The following is an 18471-nucleotide window of genomic DNA, read 5'->3' as shown; positions in this document are numbered from 1 at the left end:
AGTTTATTTTTTTAAATAATTTCACAGTATACACTTTTAATCATTTTATGGGTGTTCTTTCTACAGATGTGGTAATTTTGGATTCTTTGGCCTCTGCTTATTTCTGTTTGCATCATGTTAAGTTATTCCATGTTTCTTTGTATTTATGTTTGCTGGTTCTTACAACAGAAGAATTATGTTGTAAGTAGAGTGTAATATTCTGTTATATTTGTGTATTATAATTTGTTTAACCATTTCCTAATCAATAGACATCTACTTTGTTTGATACTACAAAATGTCATGCCATAAATATTTTTGTATATATAGAGCAATGAGCTCTTTGGAGATTCTCTGATTCAAAGGGCATAGAAATTTTAGCCACTTTATTTGAATAATCTAAATTACTTTCTGGAATGGTTGTACTAATTCAGGGTTTCACCCCAAATGCACAAGTGTGCCTCTCTTTCCACAGCTTTCCTCAACACTAACCATTCTTGTCTTTTGTCTGTTATTTTGACAGATGTAAAGTAAAACCTTGGGGTTTTTTATTTTCATTTTTCTTATTATTAGTGATTTGAATCATTTTTTTCTATGGCCATTAATAGTTTTCACTTCTTATTTAGATCAGATAATCCCCTATCATTCTTTTTTTTTTTTTTTTTTTTTTTTTGGCGCATCCATTTTCTCTCCCAGCTTGTGTAAATTCAGTCATTAGAGAGATTTATACCTAGAACAGTCTAGGAGAGCTTTTTTCTGACACTATTCTACTGCCTAGTGAGTGGAGTGTTGGCTCAGGTTAGAAAACCTGTATTCAAGTCTAGCTTCTGCCACTTGTGTGACTCTGGGCAAATCCTAGAACCTCTCAGTGTCTCAAGCAACCCTAAGACCACACCATGTGGAGTGAGTGCCAATCCGCATCAGTAGAAACCATTGTCCCACTGGGAGTAAAATCAACAGTTCAATAAAAAAAAATAGCCACCTGGAGGCTTGAATCCATCCTGTACCTCAATAGTTCATATTTAGAAGCTCATGTTCAGAGTTTATATATTACAGTCCTATATTTAGAGTTTACAAAGCGTATACTTTGTGAGAGAGGCAGTACAAGTATTTGTTTCATTTTCTAGATGAGCAACCTGAGTTTCAAAGACATTCAAATGCTTGTGTTTGTAGGGCTGATAGTTTAACTAGAGGCTCTTAACTCTGTCTAGTGTTCTTTCCATAGTGCCTCACCAAGTTCATAAGAGATGCTCCTTCTATTCATGCAACATCTTAAATTCTAGTCTCTTTTTTATACCCCAAATTTAGGTGTCATTTGGAATGCATATATAGCTTCTTAATATGGCACTTTCCCACTCCAGTTCATGCAATAGTTAAATATCATCTCTTGGGATTTTGTAGGAGTTTGAGCTTTGTTATCTATTCCCAAGCCCATGGTACCCTGGCAGGTCAGTAGTATGGGAGAGGATTATTCTCTCTAAGGAATCATGGAGCTCCTGAGGAAATAAGGACCTTGTCCCAGATTCTTCAATAAGTTAAGAAGCTAGCTCTCACTTTTTTCCTTCCCTCTTTCCCCTCTTACCTGCTTGTGAGGATACACATTGATGTGGCACTTGATACATTCCTGTCCCATGTTGGCCCAAGAGTTCCCACTCATCCATTTTCTCTTGCATTTTGGGCACTTGTACTCTCCAAAACAACGTTTCTTGCCCTGGTATGGGGTCAGACCCTCACCTTTGGGGCGAGCCTAGAGGAATATGAAAGAAACAAGAGAAAGAATGGAATCCATCTGACCATTTTGACATCACTGTTTCTACTATAGCCACAAGTACCTCCCCTTTCAGCTGTCAGCTCTCCTTCTCCTTCTTTCCCTTAATACTTCTGAAAGAGAGGGTTAGATTTTCCCCTCACTGGAGCTATTCAAGCTAGGGCCAATGACCATCTGTTGGTCACTGTAGAAGGAATTCATGTTTAAGTCCAAATTCAATTGTAATAGACTTTCTAAATTCCTGTCTCTCAGATTCCATGTTGTTGTGATCTTTGTAGTCATCTCTGTTATCAGAGGCTCTTGGGGACAGTAACTGACCACATATTGGGCCTCTGGGAAGATTAAGAGCTAGAAGAATATAATATGTTACCTGGACCCATACACATGGTGATTGTGGACATTTGCTCATTTGTCAACGAGCATTTATTAAAGGCATCTTATGAGCCAGACATCATGCTAAGGTAATTCAGGTTAAAAAAAAATCAATTGCATAATTACAAGATAGTTAAGCCTCATTTAAATCCACATGCAAAGGACCAGAGGGTTTTAATTGCTCTTCAGTGTGATGTGGCAGTCCCCCAAAAGATAATTTTATCTTATGCCAAAGTAACAGAAGTATAGTGACCAGACAGGGGAAACCATGCCAGGCACTCAGTCCTGGTTAGATCACATCTGGGGTTGTGTGTCTAGTTTGGCTTACCACTATATTTTAATTAGGGCATTGACTAGTTGGAAAGTGTCCAGGACGGTGAAGCAATATGGAAAGCATATCACAAGGAAGAATTGAATTAAGTGAGATATTTAGCTAAGGTAAAACTAAGAGGGAGAGAATAGGCAGCTAAAAAAAATCCCCAAATACCTGAGAGGTAGCTGAATTGAGGAGCTATTATCACTCTGGGAAGAAGCACTAGACTGATTAATGAGTAGGTAGAAGATAAAGAGAGGCAGATTCCAAACTTAATGACAGTTTGAACTACTCAAGAGCAGAAAGAGTTCCCTCATAAAGTGATAAGTCCCCCATCACTGGGGAGCATTCACACAAAGAATGGATGGCCATCAGTTAAGGACTCTGTAGAAGAATTCCTGCATTAGTTGGGAAGATGGATCGCATGACTTCCAAGATCTTCTGATACGGAGGGTCTATGGAAGTGTTGTACAGTGGGGAAAAATCAAACCAAACGAAACACTGAAAGCAGAGCCACAGACTCTCAGCTCTGCCTCTTCCTGCCTGTGTCATTTTGGGGAAGTTATTAAGCTCCCCCAGACCTCATTTCCCTTCACTTTAAAATGATGTGGTGCAAAGAGGTGGCTTCTGAGGTTCAAGATTCAGATGCTCTGCAGAAGCTTTTGCACAGCAAAGGATTTGCCAGTTTTCATCATTCTCTGCAGCACAGTTTGGCTTGATCCAACAGCAGGAACACAAAAACCACAGGCTTACTGTTTGTTTTTCTGACTTTTTATCCTCCAGTGGCACATGTGCCTCCCCATGGCACATAAAGCTACCACCCACATGTGTGTGCATGCACATTCACATATACATGCACATATACACAGATACAAATGCATATATATACATATATACACATCAATATATACTTATATACATACATACACATGTATACAGTATACATATACTTCACAACACACATTCATTACAATACAAGGCACATTATACACACATATATATGTTTACATGCATGTACAACACACAGGTGTACACATATAGATCACATACACACTTGCACACAGAGAGACATGCAACACTATATTTACAGCTATACAAACACACATATACACATGTGTACACAATATAGACAGAACACATATACAAACATATAATACATATACACATTGCAATTGGATTAGGTTTATTCCACTGTATTATATAGAATACACATGTGCTCAACACATATTCACATAAAGACATATATACATCACAGTACACACATACAGAACATACATGTACACAACATAATACACATATGTACTTATGGAAATATACATGCACTCAATACACATATAAACATACAATACGGATATACATCACAATGTACAGTGCATATAGAATACATGTGTGTATAACACACATATATACAGTTATAGATATACACATATACACACATACATCACAATATACATCCAGAACACACATTTATATAACACATCTATATATGCACACACATATAATATACACAATGCAACATATGCACACATGTGTATGTCATAATATACAGGCATATAAAATACACATTTGCATATGCACAACACACATTTATACACACACATATATATACATATATTTACATTTACAGAATACATGTATACACTCATATATACACATGCCAACACATATACACATGCACACATTTGCATACACATGTATAAAATTTTCAGGGTGTCCTGGTAATGATTGATTTCTTTTTTCTCTCTCCATAGAACTGGTCCCTGTTTGCCCCTCATTCTGGAGTACTGGGTAATATTACTCAAGCCAGATCTTTGCACAAAATTGTGAAATAAATTAAGTTTCCCAGTGGCTTGATGCTGATGTCATGACAGAGTCTCAGCTTGCTCTCAGCCCTGACTCTGACTCACTGACCCAGGTAATGCTGGGAAATTCCTTTCATCTCTCCAGGCCTGAATATCCTCAGTTGCAAAAAAGAAGGTCTAAGCTCTCTTCTGGCTGTAGATCTCATGGTCCTTCCCATGGAGCTCCAGCCTGTAGGTCACTTCACTCCCAATCATGTACACCAGACTCATGCTCTTCCCTCAGCAAATGACAGGGTGAGACTAGATGTACGCCAAGTCCTCCCACCTCCAGCAGTCTATGGATAAGGTTGTTTTCAGCATTCTTCCTCCTCTTCCACCTTTCTAGAAGCTTTTGTTCCTTTAGGAATCAGTTGTTCCTAGGTTGCCCTTTCCAGAGTCTTCTACATCACTGTCTCTCATACTAACCTCCCTCTTGCACCATGCTTGCAGAATTTCAGAAAGGCTATGGCTGTCCAAAAGAAAAAAAGTTGATGGGATAACTCATTTTTATCAAGGCCAGCATGGCTAAAGGTTTTAAGATAGTGCTACAAGAGGATCATGTAGGAGTGATAGGGTGTGATATTTACCAGGGACAAGAGAAGACTTAAAGGGAAAAAATAATAGATGAATCCAAGTCTGAAAAGTTGCCATATAAAGAGGATTAGGTTTATTCTACTAGCCCCAGAGGACAGAACTTGGGACAATGAATAGAAGCTGTAGAGAAGCAGATTTAGGCTTGAACTAAGGAAAAACTTCCTGTTCAAAAGTGAAATAGGATCCTAGGGAGGTAATGGGTTTCCCTCACTTGAAATCATTGGATAATGGGTTGGACAGCTACTTGTTGAAGAAGCCAGGAACTTCTGAGGGCCTTCTGCCTCAGAAAGTCTGTGACTTTTAATGCATTTCTTGTTATGGGTCTCATCTATGGTTTTAAAGAGAAGTTTGGAGAAAGCAACAATTGGTCCAAACAAGTCATTCTCTAGTGCCAGTATTTTGGGTAGTGTGTGATAAACACAAAGGAGAGAAATTGTGACAGAAAGGCCTTTGCCAGAGTTTTTCACATACATCACATGGACTGCTGTCCCTTTGCTGACCATGCAAGGTTAGCCGCATCCCCACTCACTGGTCAGGCTAAGACTAGTCTTCAGAAAAGGCCAAAAGGCCAAGACTAAACTTAAGGGGCCAAGGAGCAGGTTTCTGCTTTTGAACTTCCATCAGCTGCAGCAAATAACAAAGGTCCTCTCCTTCTGGGACTTATCAAAATTTGAAAATTTGGAGAGTGGAATAAGAATGCATATGGCTTCTGGGAACTTATTTATCAATTATTCTACTGTGTAGAGAAAGGAAAAAGAGAAGAAGAAAGGGGAAAAGCGAGGAGAGAGAAAAAAAAGGGGGAGGAAAGACAGGGGTAGAGGAAAGACAGAATGGAGGAAAGAAAGAGTCAAAGAAAAAAAAACATATACAGCATGAGAGAAATAAAAGAGAATTTAAGGAGACACAGACAAATAGTGAGTTTTTATACTGTGAAATTAGAAAATACCTTTACCTAAGTTCATATTTATTAAGAAAACCTTGAATTGGACAACTTCTCCCAGGAGAAGTGTCCACCATCATCGTCCAGCCACCTGGTCGACTGTGGAGCCTAGTGAGGAGAGCCAGCAGTTTTTTTTTTAACTATTTAGTATTTTATTTTTCCAGAGTTACATATAAAAACAATTTTTAACACTCATTTTTAAAGCTTTGAATTCCAGATTCTCTTTTTTCCTCCTGCCACACCCTCTCATTAAAGAATACAAGCAATTTAAAATAGGTTATACATGTGTAGTTATACAATACATTTTGATAATAATCATGATGTGAAAGAAAACATAGAATTCCCCCCAAAAAAAACCTTCAAGAAAAATCAATAAACTTTTTTTAAGTATATTTCAAACTGCAATCAGAGACCGTCAGTTATTTCTCTGGGAATGGATAGCATTTTTCATCATAAGTCTTCAGAATTTTCTTGGATGATTGTATTGCTGAGAATAGTTAAATTATCCACAGCTAAGATTGCTGTTACTTTGTACATAGTACATTTTGCTTTGCATCAGTTCTTGGAAGTCTTTGCAGGTTTTTCTGAGAATATTCTGCTCATCATTTTTTATAGCACAATAGTATTCCATCATAATCACATAGCATAATTTGTCCAACCATTCCTCAATTTATGAGAGTTCCCTCAATTTCCAATTCTTTGCCCCCAGAAAAGAGCTACTATAAATATTTTTGCACATATAGATCCTTTCCCTTTTTGTTTTATATCTCTTTGGAGATATAGACCTAGAAGTAGTATTAGCATGATTTTCTAGGATGCAGCCCTAATGAGGAATTCCCTGAAAAGTAATATTCTAGATCAGACTATAAAGGAGATGCTTTATTAGTTGGACTATAGTGCTTCAGAATTAGGTAGGTATCAGGCATCATGAGATCTCAAAAAAAGATCTTCCTCAGAAGGGAGCCCCAGAAAATTAACTAGATGAAGTATTATTTATAAAGCTTGAGGGTTGCCTTATTATGCATTGTTTTTCCTATATGCCACAAGAACAGCTGACCACTAAGTCTCTAAGTAAAGCCATCTCTATCATCATACAGTTTGTGCCAAGAGGAAAAGAATGCTAGGTCAAAGTCATGTTTTGTAAGCAGAAAGCAAGCCTCTGCATTGGCCTTTTTCTGTAGCAAATGGTAAAGGTCCTGCCTCCCAGGAGCTATTGTTGCAAAATTAAGTTTCAGGGAATGTGAACATGGACTCTGAGAATTTAATTTTCATAGATTAAATATATTGGAGAATAGGAACAGAGAAAAATAAATTATCTCATAGAACAGATAAATTTGCTAATAGTCACAATCTCCAATGTAAAATTAGTCATTACTATTTTGTCATATAAGTAAAGGTAAAAAGAGTGTATTGGAGGTAGGAGAATAGGGAATATGTGGTGTTTAAAAGGAAGAAAGATCTGTAAGGAGAAATAGATGCTGGATGGTGAAACATCAGAAAGTAGAAGAAGGATTGGGGGCATAGCTCCAAAGATCTAGATATGTTAGGGTATTGGGTTTGAGCAGAATAGGAGATATTCATGATAGATCCAGCACTTGAGATGGATCAAGTCAATATTTGTGTTTTCTATGAAATCTGTGTTTGGAGTCCCAAAAAATATTTCTATCATCCCATAGCCAAAGTTTTCAAAGTTGGGCTGAGATCTAGAGACCCATCTTTTCCATTAGCTTACTTTAAAATTTTGGTAAGTCATTATCACACTCTGAGACTCTTGTTTCCCTCCCTACAAAATCTTGAAAGTCCCTTTCAATTCGAAGAAATTGTTGACAGTCTGGGCAAAGGAAAAGTTCCTTGACATACGTAGCCCCATTGCTAGTTTCAAAGAAAAGCCATCCTGGATATTTTTCTTCTCATTGATTCTAGCTTTTATTGCCTTCTTTTGACAACATTAGCCTTGGTGTCCCTTCCTTGCTCCATTATCTTTAATAGCTCCCCATTTCCTGCAGGTTCAAATCACAGACTGGTCAGCTTGGTGTTTAGATTCTCTACAATCTTGCTCCAATACATATTTATGGTCTCATTTTCCACTAGCCCCATACAAAAACTCCATGATTCTCATTGCATTTCAAGTTCATTCCCCCTCCTAAAAGGACATTTCTTCTCTCCTTCATGTATCCCAAATCTATTTAACTTTCAAGGTTGTGTTTCTGTGTCACTTTCTCCATCATGTTCCCTGATCAACCCAGCTTATGATCTCTCAAAGCATTCACTGTCTGCACCCTCAAGTTTTGGCAACTAGATGTACAGTGGATAGTACAGGTCTGGAGTCAGAAAGACCTGAGTTCAAATCTGGCCTCAGACACTTATTAGCTATGTGATCTTGGGCAAGTCACTTAGCCCTGTTTCCATCAGTTTCTTGTTCTATAAAATAACCTGGAGAAGGAAATGGCAAGCCATGCTAGTATCCTTTCCAAGAAAAAATAGGGTCCTGTGGTTCTGAACACAACTGAAATGAATGGAAAACAACATTTCCAAATGTTCCTCCGCTGCTTTGGAATTGTTTCATGAGTATATTGCCTGTCCAACCAGACTTTAAGGGATCATGCATTTTATTTCTTTTGTCTCATACATCAAAGAGATTAGAAAAGATTTCAGGGAGGACCGTCTGGTTTGACTTCCTCACATTTGCCCCAAAGTCATAATTTTCAGTGAGTGGGAGGGGTTGGCATTTGAATCCAGGTCTTCCATCTTCAAATCCAGTTCTACTGCTTCCCTACCAGGTAGCATGTTCAATATTTATTGGTCAACAATCACTCTAGCTCAATGGACAGTAAACAACTGGTTATGTCTATAACCAAATGTCTGATTATACACTAAAAATTACTTTTGAAAAGATATTGTTATAGACATAATAATATCTTTTCAAAAGTAGTTTTTGGTGTATAATCAAACATTTGACTTAGAACTAAAACTAAAAACTGATTAGAGAAAAATAAAAATGAGAAAATAATGTCAGGTTACTTATCTCTTTTATACAATAGGTTCAATAATATACCTGTTAGTAAAGACATGGACTCGATCCCTTTTTTAAAGTTTAACCAGTACAAACAGTCCCCCTAACAAGGGAGACAAAAGAACCTAGAAATCACTTTGGCTGATAAACATTTAATATCCTTGACATTGGTGAGTCATGACAAAGGAACCACCAATCTAAGTACAAACTCGCTTAAGAAATATGATTATGAAGGAGAATGGAAAATTATGAAAAATATTATCCTTCTAAACAAGAAGAAGCAATTGATGAGACAGAGAGAGAGAGCAGAGAGCTTGGTATGAAATTGAGTCCAGCTCGATCATTCCAAGAGTATTTGCAGATGACTTAGGAAGAGGATAATGAAGAAATACAAAATGGAAGAGATCCACTGACATTTTCATAGTAATCTATTCCAATTTACCATGGAAGTAAATGATGTGGCAATGGTGATTAAGAAGATGAAATCAGGAAGGATGGTTGAACCTGATTAGATATATACACAAAAAATTTCTCTGGAAATGACACAATTTTAAAGATACAAAGACCAGTTTTTAATATATCTTAAATAGCAAAGAGTTCAGAAGAATGGAAAAAGTCTTGAATGGGATTAGTAATCCCTCTCAAAAATATTAAGAAGTCATAGGCAACTACCAATTCATATATCTAATTTATCAATACTATAATAAATTAAGGAGTATGTTGAAGGAATCTCAATGAAAACACAGGAGTAAAAAAAAATAAAGAGCAGGCTTTTGCAGCTGATACTCTCAAAGAAATAACATCTTTACAGTTATTCAAGTGATGGAGAGATCTTAAGGAATAGAAGAGTCCACTGTGTTTATTGTTCATTGATTTTTTTAAAAAAGCATTTGACCCAGTAGATCAATAAAGCCTCTTTTCTTCAAAGTGTCTCTTGTGTATACATTGATTTTAGGAGAAATTCTATATGACAGATGTGATTACAAAGATAGCTTTCCCCCCCAGCAATGTACTATGTAATGAAATCAATCAACCAAATATTTATCAAGTTCCTACTATGTGTCAGGTACTGTACTAGAATTACAAAGTTAAAAATGAAGCAGAACTCAAGGAGATGACATTTTTTCACAGGAAATGAAATATATGAAAAATAAATAAAAAGTAAATAATCATTACAGCTGTCCCAAAGTGGAAAGAGTTGACTCAGCAGCTAGTGAGTTCTCTCTCATTGGAGGTCTTCAAGTAGAAGCTTGTTGACAAATTGATGGTTATATAATGGCAGATTTCCTTTTGAATATTGTTTGAGTTATATTGCCATTGGGATTCTTACAGCTCTTAATTCTGATACATGGTAATTTTGAGGTAGGGTGAAGGAAGAGGACAGGAGGTACCACCAGCAGCTGCAGGGATTGAGAAAGGGTTATGTAGGAATTGTGTTTGAACTAAGATTTCAAGGAGGTTAGAAATTCAAAGAGGAGGGGAAGACGTTCATATTCCAAGCATAAGGGGCAGCTTATGTAAAGGTAGAGTGATAAGAAATAGAATTTTAAAAATTAATTAATAAAAAATTTTAAAAGATAGACTATCACATGTGGAGGATAGAAAGCAAATAAACTGGGAAAGATTAGAAGGAGGCAGAATGTAAAGGACTTTAAATGAAAGAGAAGATTTGTATTTGGTCCTATTGGCAATAGAGAAACATTCCTATTAGTTGAAACATAAAATAGGTTGAATTATGAAAGTATATTGAAGCACAAAATAAGAAGATTTAAAGTGTTCACTAGTGTCACGATGTATATTCTACACAACATCCAACAAAAGAAGGATTTCCAATCAGTGATGATGTTCTTAGAAAACTATTTGCATATGACAAAGTACTCATGCATTTAGTCTGGAAAGGACATAAAATCTTACCATCAGTGAAATCCAGCATAGCAACACAGAAAGATGTGTCTAAGTAGGTATATTGTGGAAAGAAAGAAAAAAATTAACTGAAAAATTTATGTTGCCTAGAAAACACCCAGAAGTTGAATGAACTGTCTGTAAAATTGCCCATCAATATGGATATTTTGTTTAGGCACTGCAGATGGACAATGGACTGGTTCCAGAATTGAAGAATGTGAGGATGAATTCTAAATGGATCAAAAATAGAAAACTATTGCTGTTGTCATTTAAATGATCCCAGACCATTAAAGCCCATCTTCTTATTATCAATATGTTCTAAGTGGTGCTGGAATCTGGAATCAAGACCAATGAAAAATGGAAATTGTAAGTAATTCTGTTCTGTTGATTATCTCCAATTTACCCTTGTTTGTAGAATTGTTTTCATGCTGTTGTCACCATTAGCCTGTGAGCTTCTTCAGAGGAGGGACTATCTTTCTTTTGTATCTCCAAGCTTAGCACAGTGTTTGGCACAAAACGGAAACTTAATAAATATATATTGACTGACTAACTCAAAGAATAATAGAAAGATTCAGGGGATAATATAAGTGGTCTGAAGAAGATTATAAAAAGTTATTTGGATGCACAGGTTACCTGAAAGTCAATGTCAAAGATATTCATGATTGGCAAATGAAATGGATTAGTCATATAGTGAGAATGGCAGATAATGAACAGACAGAGTAGTACCCTAGTACCCAGAGACCAAAAAAAAAAAAAAAAAAAAAGAACAAGAAGACTTAGAAATAGTTGGGTAGAACTTATATGGAAAAGTTTTGTAAAGGCATGGAAAGGATTAAAATGTTACAGTGGAAATTTCTTCATGTATGACTTGGGCAAGATGGTAGCTGAGATCTCTTTCAAATAACAAATCCAATGATTCTGCTCAGGGGAATCATAACTGGTAGGGGTCGCTATATTGATGGTCTATTTACATGCCATTGTATCAAAGTAAGATCACATGGAGTTTCTTGCATGATCTTAGGCCAATCACTTAAATCCTGTGACTGGATTTCTCCATTCTGGAAAGTGAGGAGGTTGTAGGACATAATTTCTAGAGCTGATTTTGGTCTAAGATTCTAGAATTCAATGTATCAATGGGCCCTGAAGTTCAAGGGATGTCTGTTTTAACCCCCTACCTCATCAACATGGTCAAAGCCAGTATTGCATGATAGAAGAAGTACCAGTGCGGGAGTCTAAGTTTCTGGATTTGATTCCCAGTTCTGTTATTGATTCATGTGTCTTGGTTAGGAGCAGCTAAGTAGTATAGGATAGACTGTCAAACATAGTCAGGAAGATTCATGTCCTGAGTTCAAATATGGCCTGACATACTTACTAGCTGTGTAACCCTGAACAAGTAACTTAACTCTATTTGCCTCAGTTTCCTCATCTATAAAATGAGGTGAAGAAGGAAATGGCAAAACACTCCAATAAGAACCCCATATCAGATCACAAAGAGCTGGATACGATTGAACAACAACAAAAATCTTGGCTCAATCTCACCCTTTTTGGTCCTTTGCTTGTAAGTGTAAAATGAGGGATCTGAACTAGATGGTTTCTAAATTCCTTTCCCTTTCTAAATCCTGTAATTGTCAAAGGGAGATGACATTTTCACAACTTACTTTGCTGAAGTGATGGAGAGAAAGAGAATCCTCAGGGACACAGGCATAGGAGAGGGCAGTGAGATAGCACTATAGACAAAGTGTGGACATCAGGAAGACTTGGGTTCAAATCTACCATCAGACACTTGTGAGACCCAGAGCAAGTTATTTACCTCCTGCCCCCTTCATTTCCTCATCTATAAAATGAGAATAATAATTCCTTCAAGGATTGTTGTGAGGATAAAATGAGATAATATTTGCATGTGTTCAGGAACAGAACTTGAATTCCAGTCTTCCTGGTTCCAAGATTAGCAGCTTTAATTTATATACTAGTAATGTCTAACTCAAATAGAAATGAGGCCAGTACTACATATGGAGATCTCTGAAGACTATATATTGACTTGAAAAAACATATATTTACATTTTAAAAATTAACATATCAGCATATTAAAATCAGATAGGAACTAGCTACATTTTAATCTGCTTTGGGCCAAATTTGGGAGTGTTGAGGTCCTGTATTATATTACATTTGCTTCTCTAAGCATTGAGAATAAAATAATAAAAGCAAAACAAGCCCCTTCTCTTAAGAAATTCACAAATGATAGAGTGAATAAAATAGAATCAAAAGACAACGTATACACTGGTTCCAACTATACAAATAATAATAATAATAAAATTCAGAAAACTATAGAAATTAAGAGGAATATCCCTATGTAATTCTTGTTAAACTAACAGAAATTTTAAATTTTATATATGATCTTTATTTTGTTTGTTTTTAATTTATGTGAGTCAATGTTTGTATTTGGTTAAGTTTATAATAAAGTATTTTTTAATTTAAAAAGTAAAAAATCAGAATTGAATGATATGAAATTATAATGACCAAGACTGGCCCCATAAAAAGGGATATGAGAATGAGCTTCTTTCTCTTTGTAGGGTGGGGATGGGTTGGTTAGATTTTCCTGAACTGTATTTTTTTCCTCCTTTCTTTAAAAGGATGACTCTGGGAGGAGAAGCATGAGGGATAGATATATTGAGAAATGTGGGTGATATCACATCAAAAGATAATGATAAAGATTTTTTTTAGGCAATCCAGGGCTAAATGATTTGGCCAAGGTCACATAGTAATTATCTGAGGCTGGATTTCAACTAAGTCCTCCTGACTCCAGAGCTGGTGCTGTACCCACTGGTCCACGTAGCTACTCTGTGAGGTTTTTGTTGTTGTTTTTAAGGACAATGAAGAAGAATTTGCATGGACGAGAGAAGACAGGAAAGAAAGAGAATCCATTTGTTCCTGGGAAGACTTAACCCCAAGTCTTCCCATTCAATAGACATTTATTAGACATCTACTCTGTGCAAAGCACAGTGCTAGGCAATAGGGATCCAAAGATTTCTTTTTTAATGGCATGGTCCCTTCCTTGAAGAAACTTACGTTATACTTTCTTTAATCACAGCTCACATTTCTATTGCAAACTTCTATCACAAATGCTTCTTTGGCAGTTTCTTTGTTAAAGGTTTCCAAAATGCTTTCTCTCAATGCCTCTACAAAACAGGCGTCATAAATGTTATCACCCAAATTGTACAAATGAGAAAATGATTCTAAGCACAGTGATTCAGATTCAGATTTTCTGGAAGTCCAGGTTATGGTCTTTCCCCTTTTGTGGGCTCAGGAGAAGATCCAGTTACAAAATAACAAAGGAGGTTCGATTGATACAAGGAGTCCTAACATTCTATCTGAGCAGAGGTTATCCAGTTGTGCCGCTTCAGTAGAAGAGGTTTAGAAGGCTTAGGAGGAAAGAGGAATCTTGTGCTGAATTGGAAAAGTGTTTTGAAAATGTTCTGAAACTGCTCTTTCCTTTCCTCCTTTCCACTAAGGAAGCTGACTTTCCTGTGGCTTTCTGTCCACTCCTCCCAACCCTGCGATCCAAAAAGATAGGGAAAAAGCCAAAAGATAGAGGAGCAACTCAAAAACTGGTATAGAGACCAATATAATATAGCAGGCCAAAAAGGCCTGGGAGCAGTTCTGTGAGATTTGGGCGAGGTGGTGGGTTGGTGGGGGGTTGGTGAGGGATGTTGTCAGACAGACTCATGGATGAGAAACAGATGGAATATTTGGGAAGGGTTCAGAGTCCTAGGGTATGGGGTGGAACAACAACAAAAAAATATGACTCTGGGGAGCTCAGAGGGAGGAGGGGAGGAATCAGGGCCATGGAGAATGTTAGAGAAGGAGAGAGGAAGTCAGAAAACCTAGTAGGGGAAGAAGCAGCTTTGGAGAAGCTGGTGAATTAGGGGAGATACTCTGACAGAAATGGTGGGGGTGGGGGGGAAGAAAGGATAAGAAGAAAGGAGGAAGGAAGGAAATTTCTTTCTGAAAAATATAGGGATAAAAACCAATGGACTCAACTAATAAAGTGCATCAGCAAAGATTTCACTTTTTCCTAGAGGACTTGACCAAACTGAAAGAAGTATTACTTGGGTTTCTGCTCTTGAACAAGAACCTGCTGGTGTCTCTGCTCCTCTTCCTCCCAGTACTACCTTGCCAAAGTCCAAGACAAGACAAATCACTAAATATGATTTAGAATTCTGTTGTTGTTGTTTTTTTGCCCCACCTGTTTCTTTAGGATCTTCTTGGGGAAGAGAACCTCTGAAAAGCTATTTGGAATTATCTGAGGAAGTGATTAAAATGGCCAGAATCTTTAACTCATGAATTCCATTACTAAGGTATATATCCTAAAAAGAATAACAGAAAGGAAGAACCAGTAAACACCAAAATATTTATGGCAGCACTTAAAAAAAAAGCAGATGCCTATTGATTAAAGAATAATTATAATTTGCAAATATAGTGAAATCTTACTGTGAAATTTTTAAAAAGTGATGAATATAGAGAAACCTGAAAAGATTTATGTTGAGTGATGTACAATGGATGAAGCAAGCATAACAAGGAAAACAATATATATAATGAGTAATAACAATATAAATTAAAAGATTAAAAACAACAAAAGTAGTCTGAGGAAAGACTGAAAAGTTGGGTGGAGGTACCTTGTGAAGTTCCTTGAATGCCAGGCAAAAGGAACTGGTACTTGACTAGGTAGGAAATAATAAACTATGGAGGATTTTTGAGCAAAGAAGTGACATGATAAAATCTTTGGATGTGAAAGATAAGTGTGGCAAAAAGTGAAGGTTAGTTTGAAGAGAATAGAGAGTATTCTATTTTCACACTCAATACACTAATCAGGAACCTATGAGGGCAGGAACTAGGCACATAACTGTAAGCCTGGCAGACTAAGGGGAAAGAAGTGGTATTCAATAGTCAATAGTCAAATAGTCAAAAAGACAAGTTTTTTCTTGTCACTGATCTTGTGTTGGGAAAGGAAGGGAGAGAATGAAAGAAAGGAAAGAAGGAAGGAAGAAGGAGGTAGGGAGAAAAGGAACAAAAGAAGGAAGGAAGGTGTTGGAATCTTTACAAACTGTTAAGTCATTAGAGTTGATAGAGACAATAATTATCTAATTTAACATGGTTCAGTATCCTTGATCTAATCTTACAAGGAGATGTTTTGGACCAGAACCTGAAACAAGGTAGAACTAATTGGTACAATACTTGTGTTCATACCTTTACTCATTGGAGTTCACACATTTGGGAGATTTCAGGGTTGGGTATGAGATATCCGAATTCACACCTCCCTTGAAGCTCTTAGGGCCAGAGAGCACTATGGGAGAAAACTCATAATCCCGCTCTCTGATATATAAGAAGAAAGCAGAGGCCCAGTGAAGAGAGTTCAGCTGAATTAGATTGGAAAGGAGCACGCTGGCACAGACACAGAGCACTCTGGGAGACTGAGAGCCAGAAACCCCCTCTCAGAGGCAAGACAGATTCAACTTGGTGCTGGCTCTGGAGGCTGAAGAAAGCAGAGGCAGAAGCAAAGGACAAAGCTGCAAGAGCTCTTGGAACCAAGCAGAAAGATAGGCCACTAAGAAAAAGTAACCGGGCTATTTTGGAAGGAGAAAATAAACATTTGCATTTTATCACCTGACTGCGTTTTGGGGTGATTATTATTTTCAACTGCAACTAAGGTTCCTCCAGAAAACCTCCCCAAGAAACCTGCTTTGTCCCATCATATATTATTTTAAAGAAGAAAAACACCACAGGAAGGAATAAGGAATTAAGGAAAATTTTGAACTTTTTGAAAGTTTTGAATTGTGTGAAGAACTAGATTGACTGAGTGAGGATGAGAAGGTACACATGTTAAGGGAATTGGGGAATCACAAGCAAAGCTGTGTTGTTGAGAACATAATACAGTATGTTCAGGTGTTGGTGAGAGTGACTTAAGACTCCAGACAAGATAACAGTGAGAAGAATCTCTTTCAAATTTACTATCTCTTTAGATTTTAAGAGTAGGAACCTTCAAGACAAGAAAGGAAGGAACTTTTAGTCCTGTTTTATAGATGAGGAAAAAGGTCCAAGATATAAAGTGACTAGATGCCAGGTGCTCAAAAAGCGTATTATTTGCAAAGTTGGTATACCTTATGTCTCCTAATTTCAAGTGCTATATTTCTAGCGCCCCACTATTCTACTCTCTTCCAAGCCTGTCTCCTCCCTCCCAATCCCTACAATTCTGAACCCAGAATAGACAGAAGGAAGAGAATCTGATACCTGTTCCTACATACCTGTATGTCTTTCCCCTACTTCCCTTTTAAGACCTGGATCCTGGACCAAACTGTCCACAGAGCACATGAATCCTGAGAGTGAGAAAAGAAAGGGGGGCAGAGAAAAAGATGGGGGCAGGGTGCAGCTAGCTCAAGTCCTAGGGGAACTTTTCTTCTCCCAAGTGACATTGCGTGGCTGCCTCTGACCCTCTCAGAAGAGGGATGACTTTGAGGTGGAGGGGGGAGCCAGAAGGGGGACTATGTTTGTTTGGTCTCTGGAGTGAGTTCCTGGAATAGCCCAGCATGCATAGTTTATGCCTGTAAATGACGCCAGTGGAGAAAGAAGGAATTTTTGTCTCTAACAAAAGGATCTTTCCCCCCCACAAACCCTCCCACTTGCTGCCTCCCAGAAACACATGGTCTTTTCTTGCAAGATTTGAACATGAAAGGGTGGTGGCAAGAGAGGCTTCCATGGATGAGTCAGGCTCCCGATGCTGAGTGACTTACAATGGCAGAAGTGGAATAAGAGTTCAGGCTCTTTCCACTGGGCCACATCATGGGTATTAGACAGGTAGTATGTGGGGAAATCCAACCCATTTCTACCATCGATGCCATCTGGACCACATAGCATGGGAGAGTGCTGCTTTCAAGGGCATATCTGCCTCCTGAAAAGATTCTGGGTTGCTCATGGCCATGGAGGTGATACTCTGAATTCCTGACAAACCCAGAGAGTTGATTTAGTGATCAATTTGTTTGTCATGATTATTAGATGTGTTAAAGAGTTGCAAAACAAACTTCTCATTTGAACTATATTCATTATTTGGCTTATAAAGTATTTTATATCCTGTAAAGTATGATTGAAATGATTCAGCTTACTCTGGCTCCTGTAACCCATCATCTCCTTTCACCTGGTATCCCTTTGTCTACCTGATAGTTCTTGCTCCTTTAGGCCAATGGGATGCAGTGGAAAATTGAAGTAAGCATTTTGAGTGCTGGGATGTTGGTCTGATGCTGTTATCAGCTGGGTGACCTCAAAAAAGTCCCTGCACTTACTAGAAGTTCCATTTCCTCATCTAAAAAATAGAGGGGAAAAAATACCTGCTTTAGCTACCTTGTGGGTTATTATGAGGTCCAATAATAGCAATAATGTGGAATTAGACAGTGTTTCCAAGTTTACAATGGAAGAAACAGATTCTTGACCAGCTTGCCTAATCCTCTTTCCACTACATGGAGAAAGGATCCTTTTTTTTTCCCTTTAAAGCAGCAAAGCAAATGAAAATGATAATTTTTATATTCTCTGGGCAGAAGCAAACCTGCAGCATGTGACTGAAAAGTTTCAGCATAGCTCTTTCTTTCATCTAGTTTTCCCATCAGCAAAGATTAAAAGGAGGAGATCCAGCAAAGAGATTTCTTTCTCTTTTTTCAATGTCTTCTCCTTTCCCTACTTCCCCTCCCCCTTCTTCTATTTTCACGA

At 37.5% G+C, this 18471-nt stretch overlaps 1 protein-coding gene across 1 annotated transcript in view; it reads right to left on the bottom strand.

The window, feature by feature from the left end:
- Positions 1-18471, bottom strand: part of ZCCHC24 (zinc finger CCHC-type containing 24) — a 133260-nt gene that overhangs the window by 24254 nt on the left and 90535 nt on the right. Inside the window, exon 3 of the mRNA XM_051982011.1 lies at positions 1559-1723. Within this exon, the coding sequence (XP_051837971.1) occupies positions 1559-1723 (165 nt within the window). The remainder of the gene's footprint in view (positions 1-1558; positions 1724-18471) is intronic.

This window comes from Antechinus flavipes, chromosome 2, assembly GCF_016432865.1.
Source record: "Antechinus flavipes isolate AdamAnt ecotype Samford, QLD, Australia chromosome 2, AdamAnt_v2, whole genome shotgun sequence".
Taxonomy (NCBI): domain Eukaryota; kingdom Metazoa; phylum Chordata; class Mammalia; order Dasyuromorphia; family Dasyuridae; genus Antechinus; species Antechinus flavipes.
The sequence above is the reverse complement of the archived record's forward strand: the minus strand, read 5'-3'. Positions and strand labels throughout refer to the sequence as shown.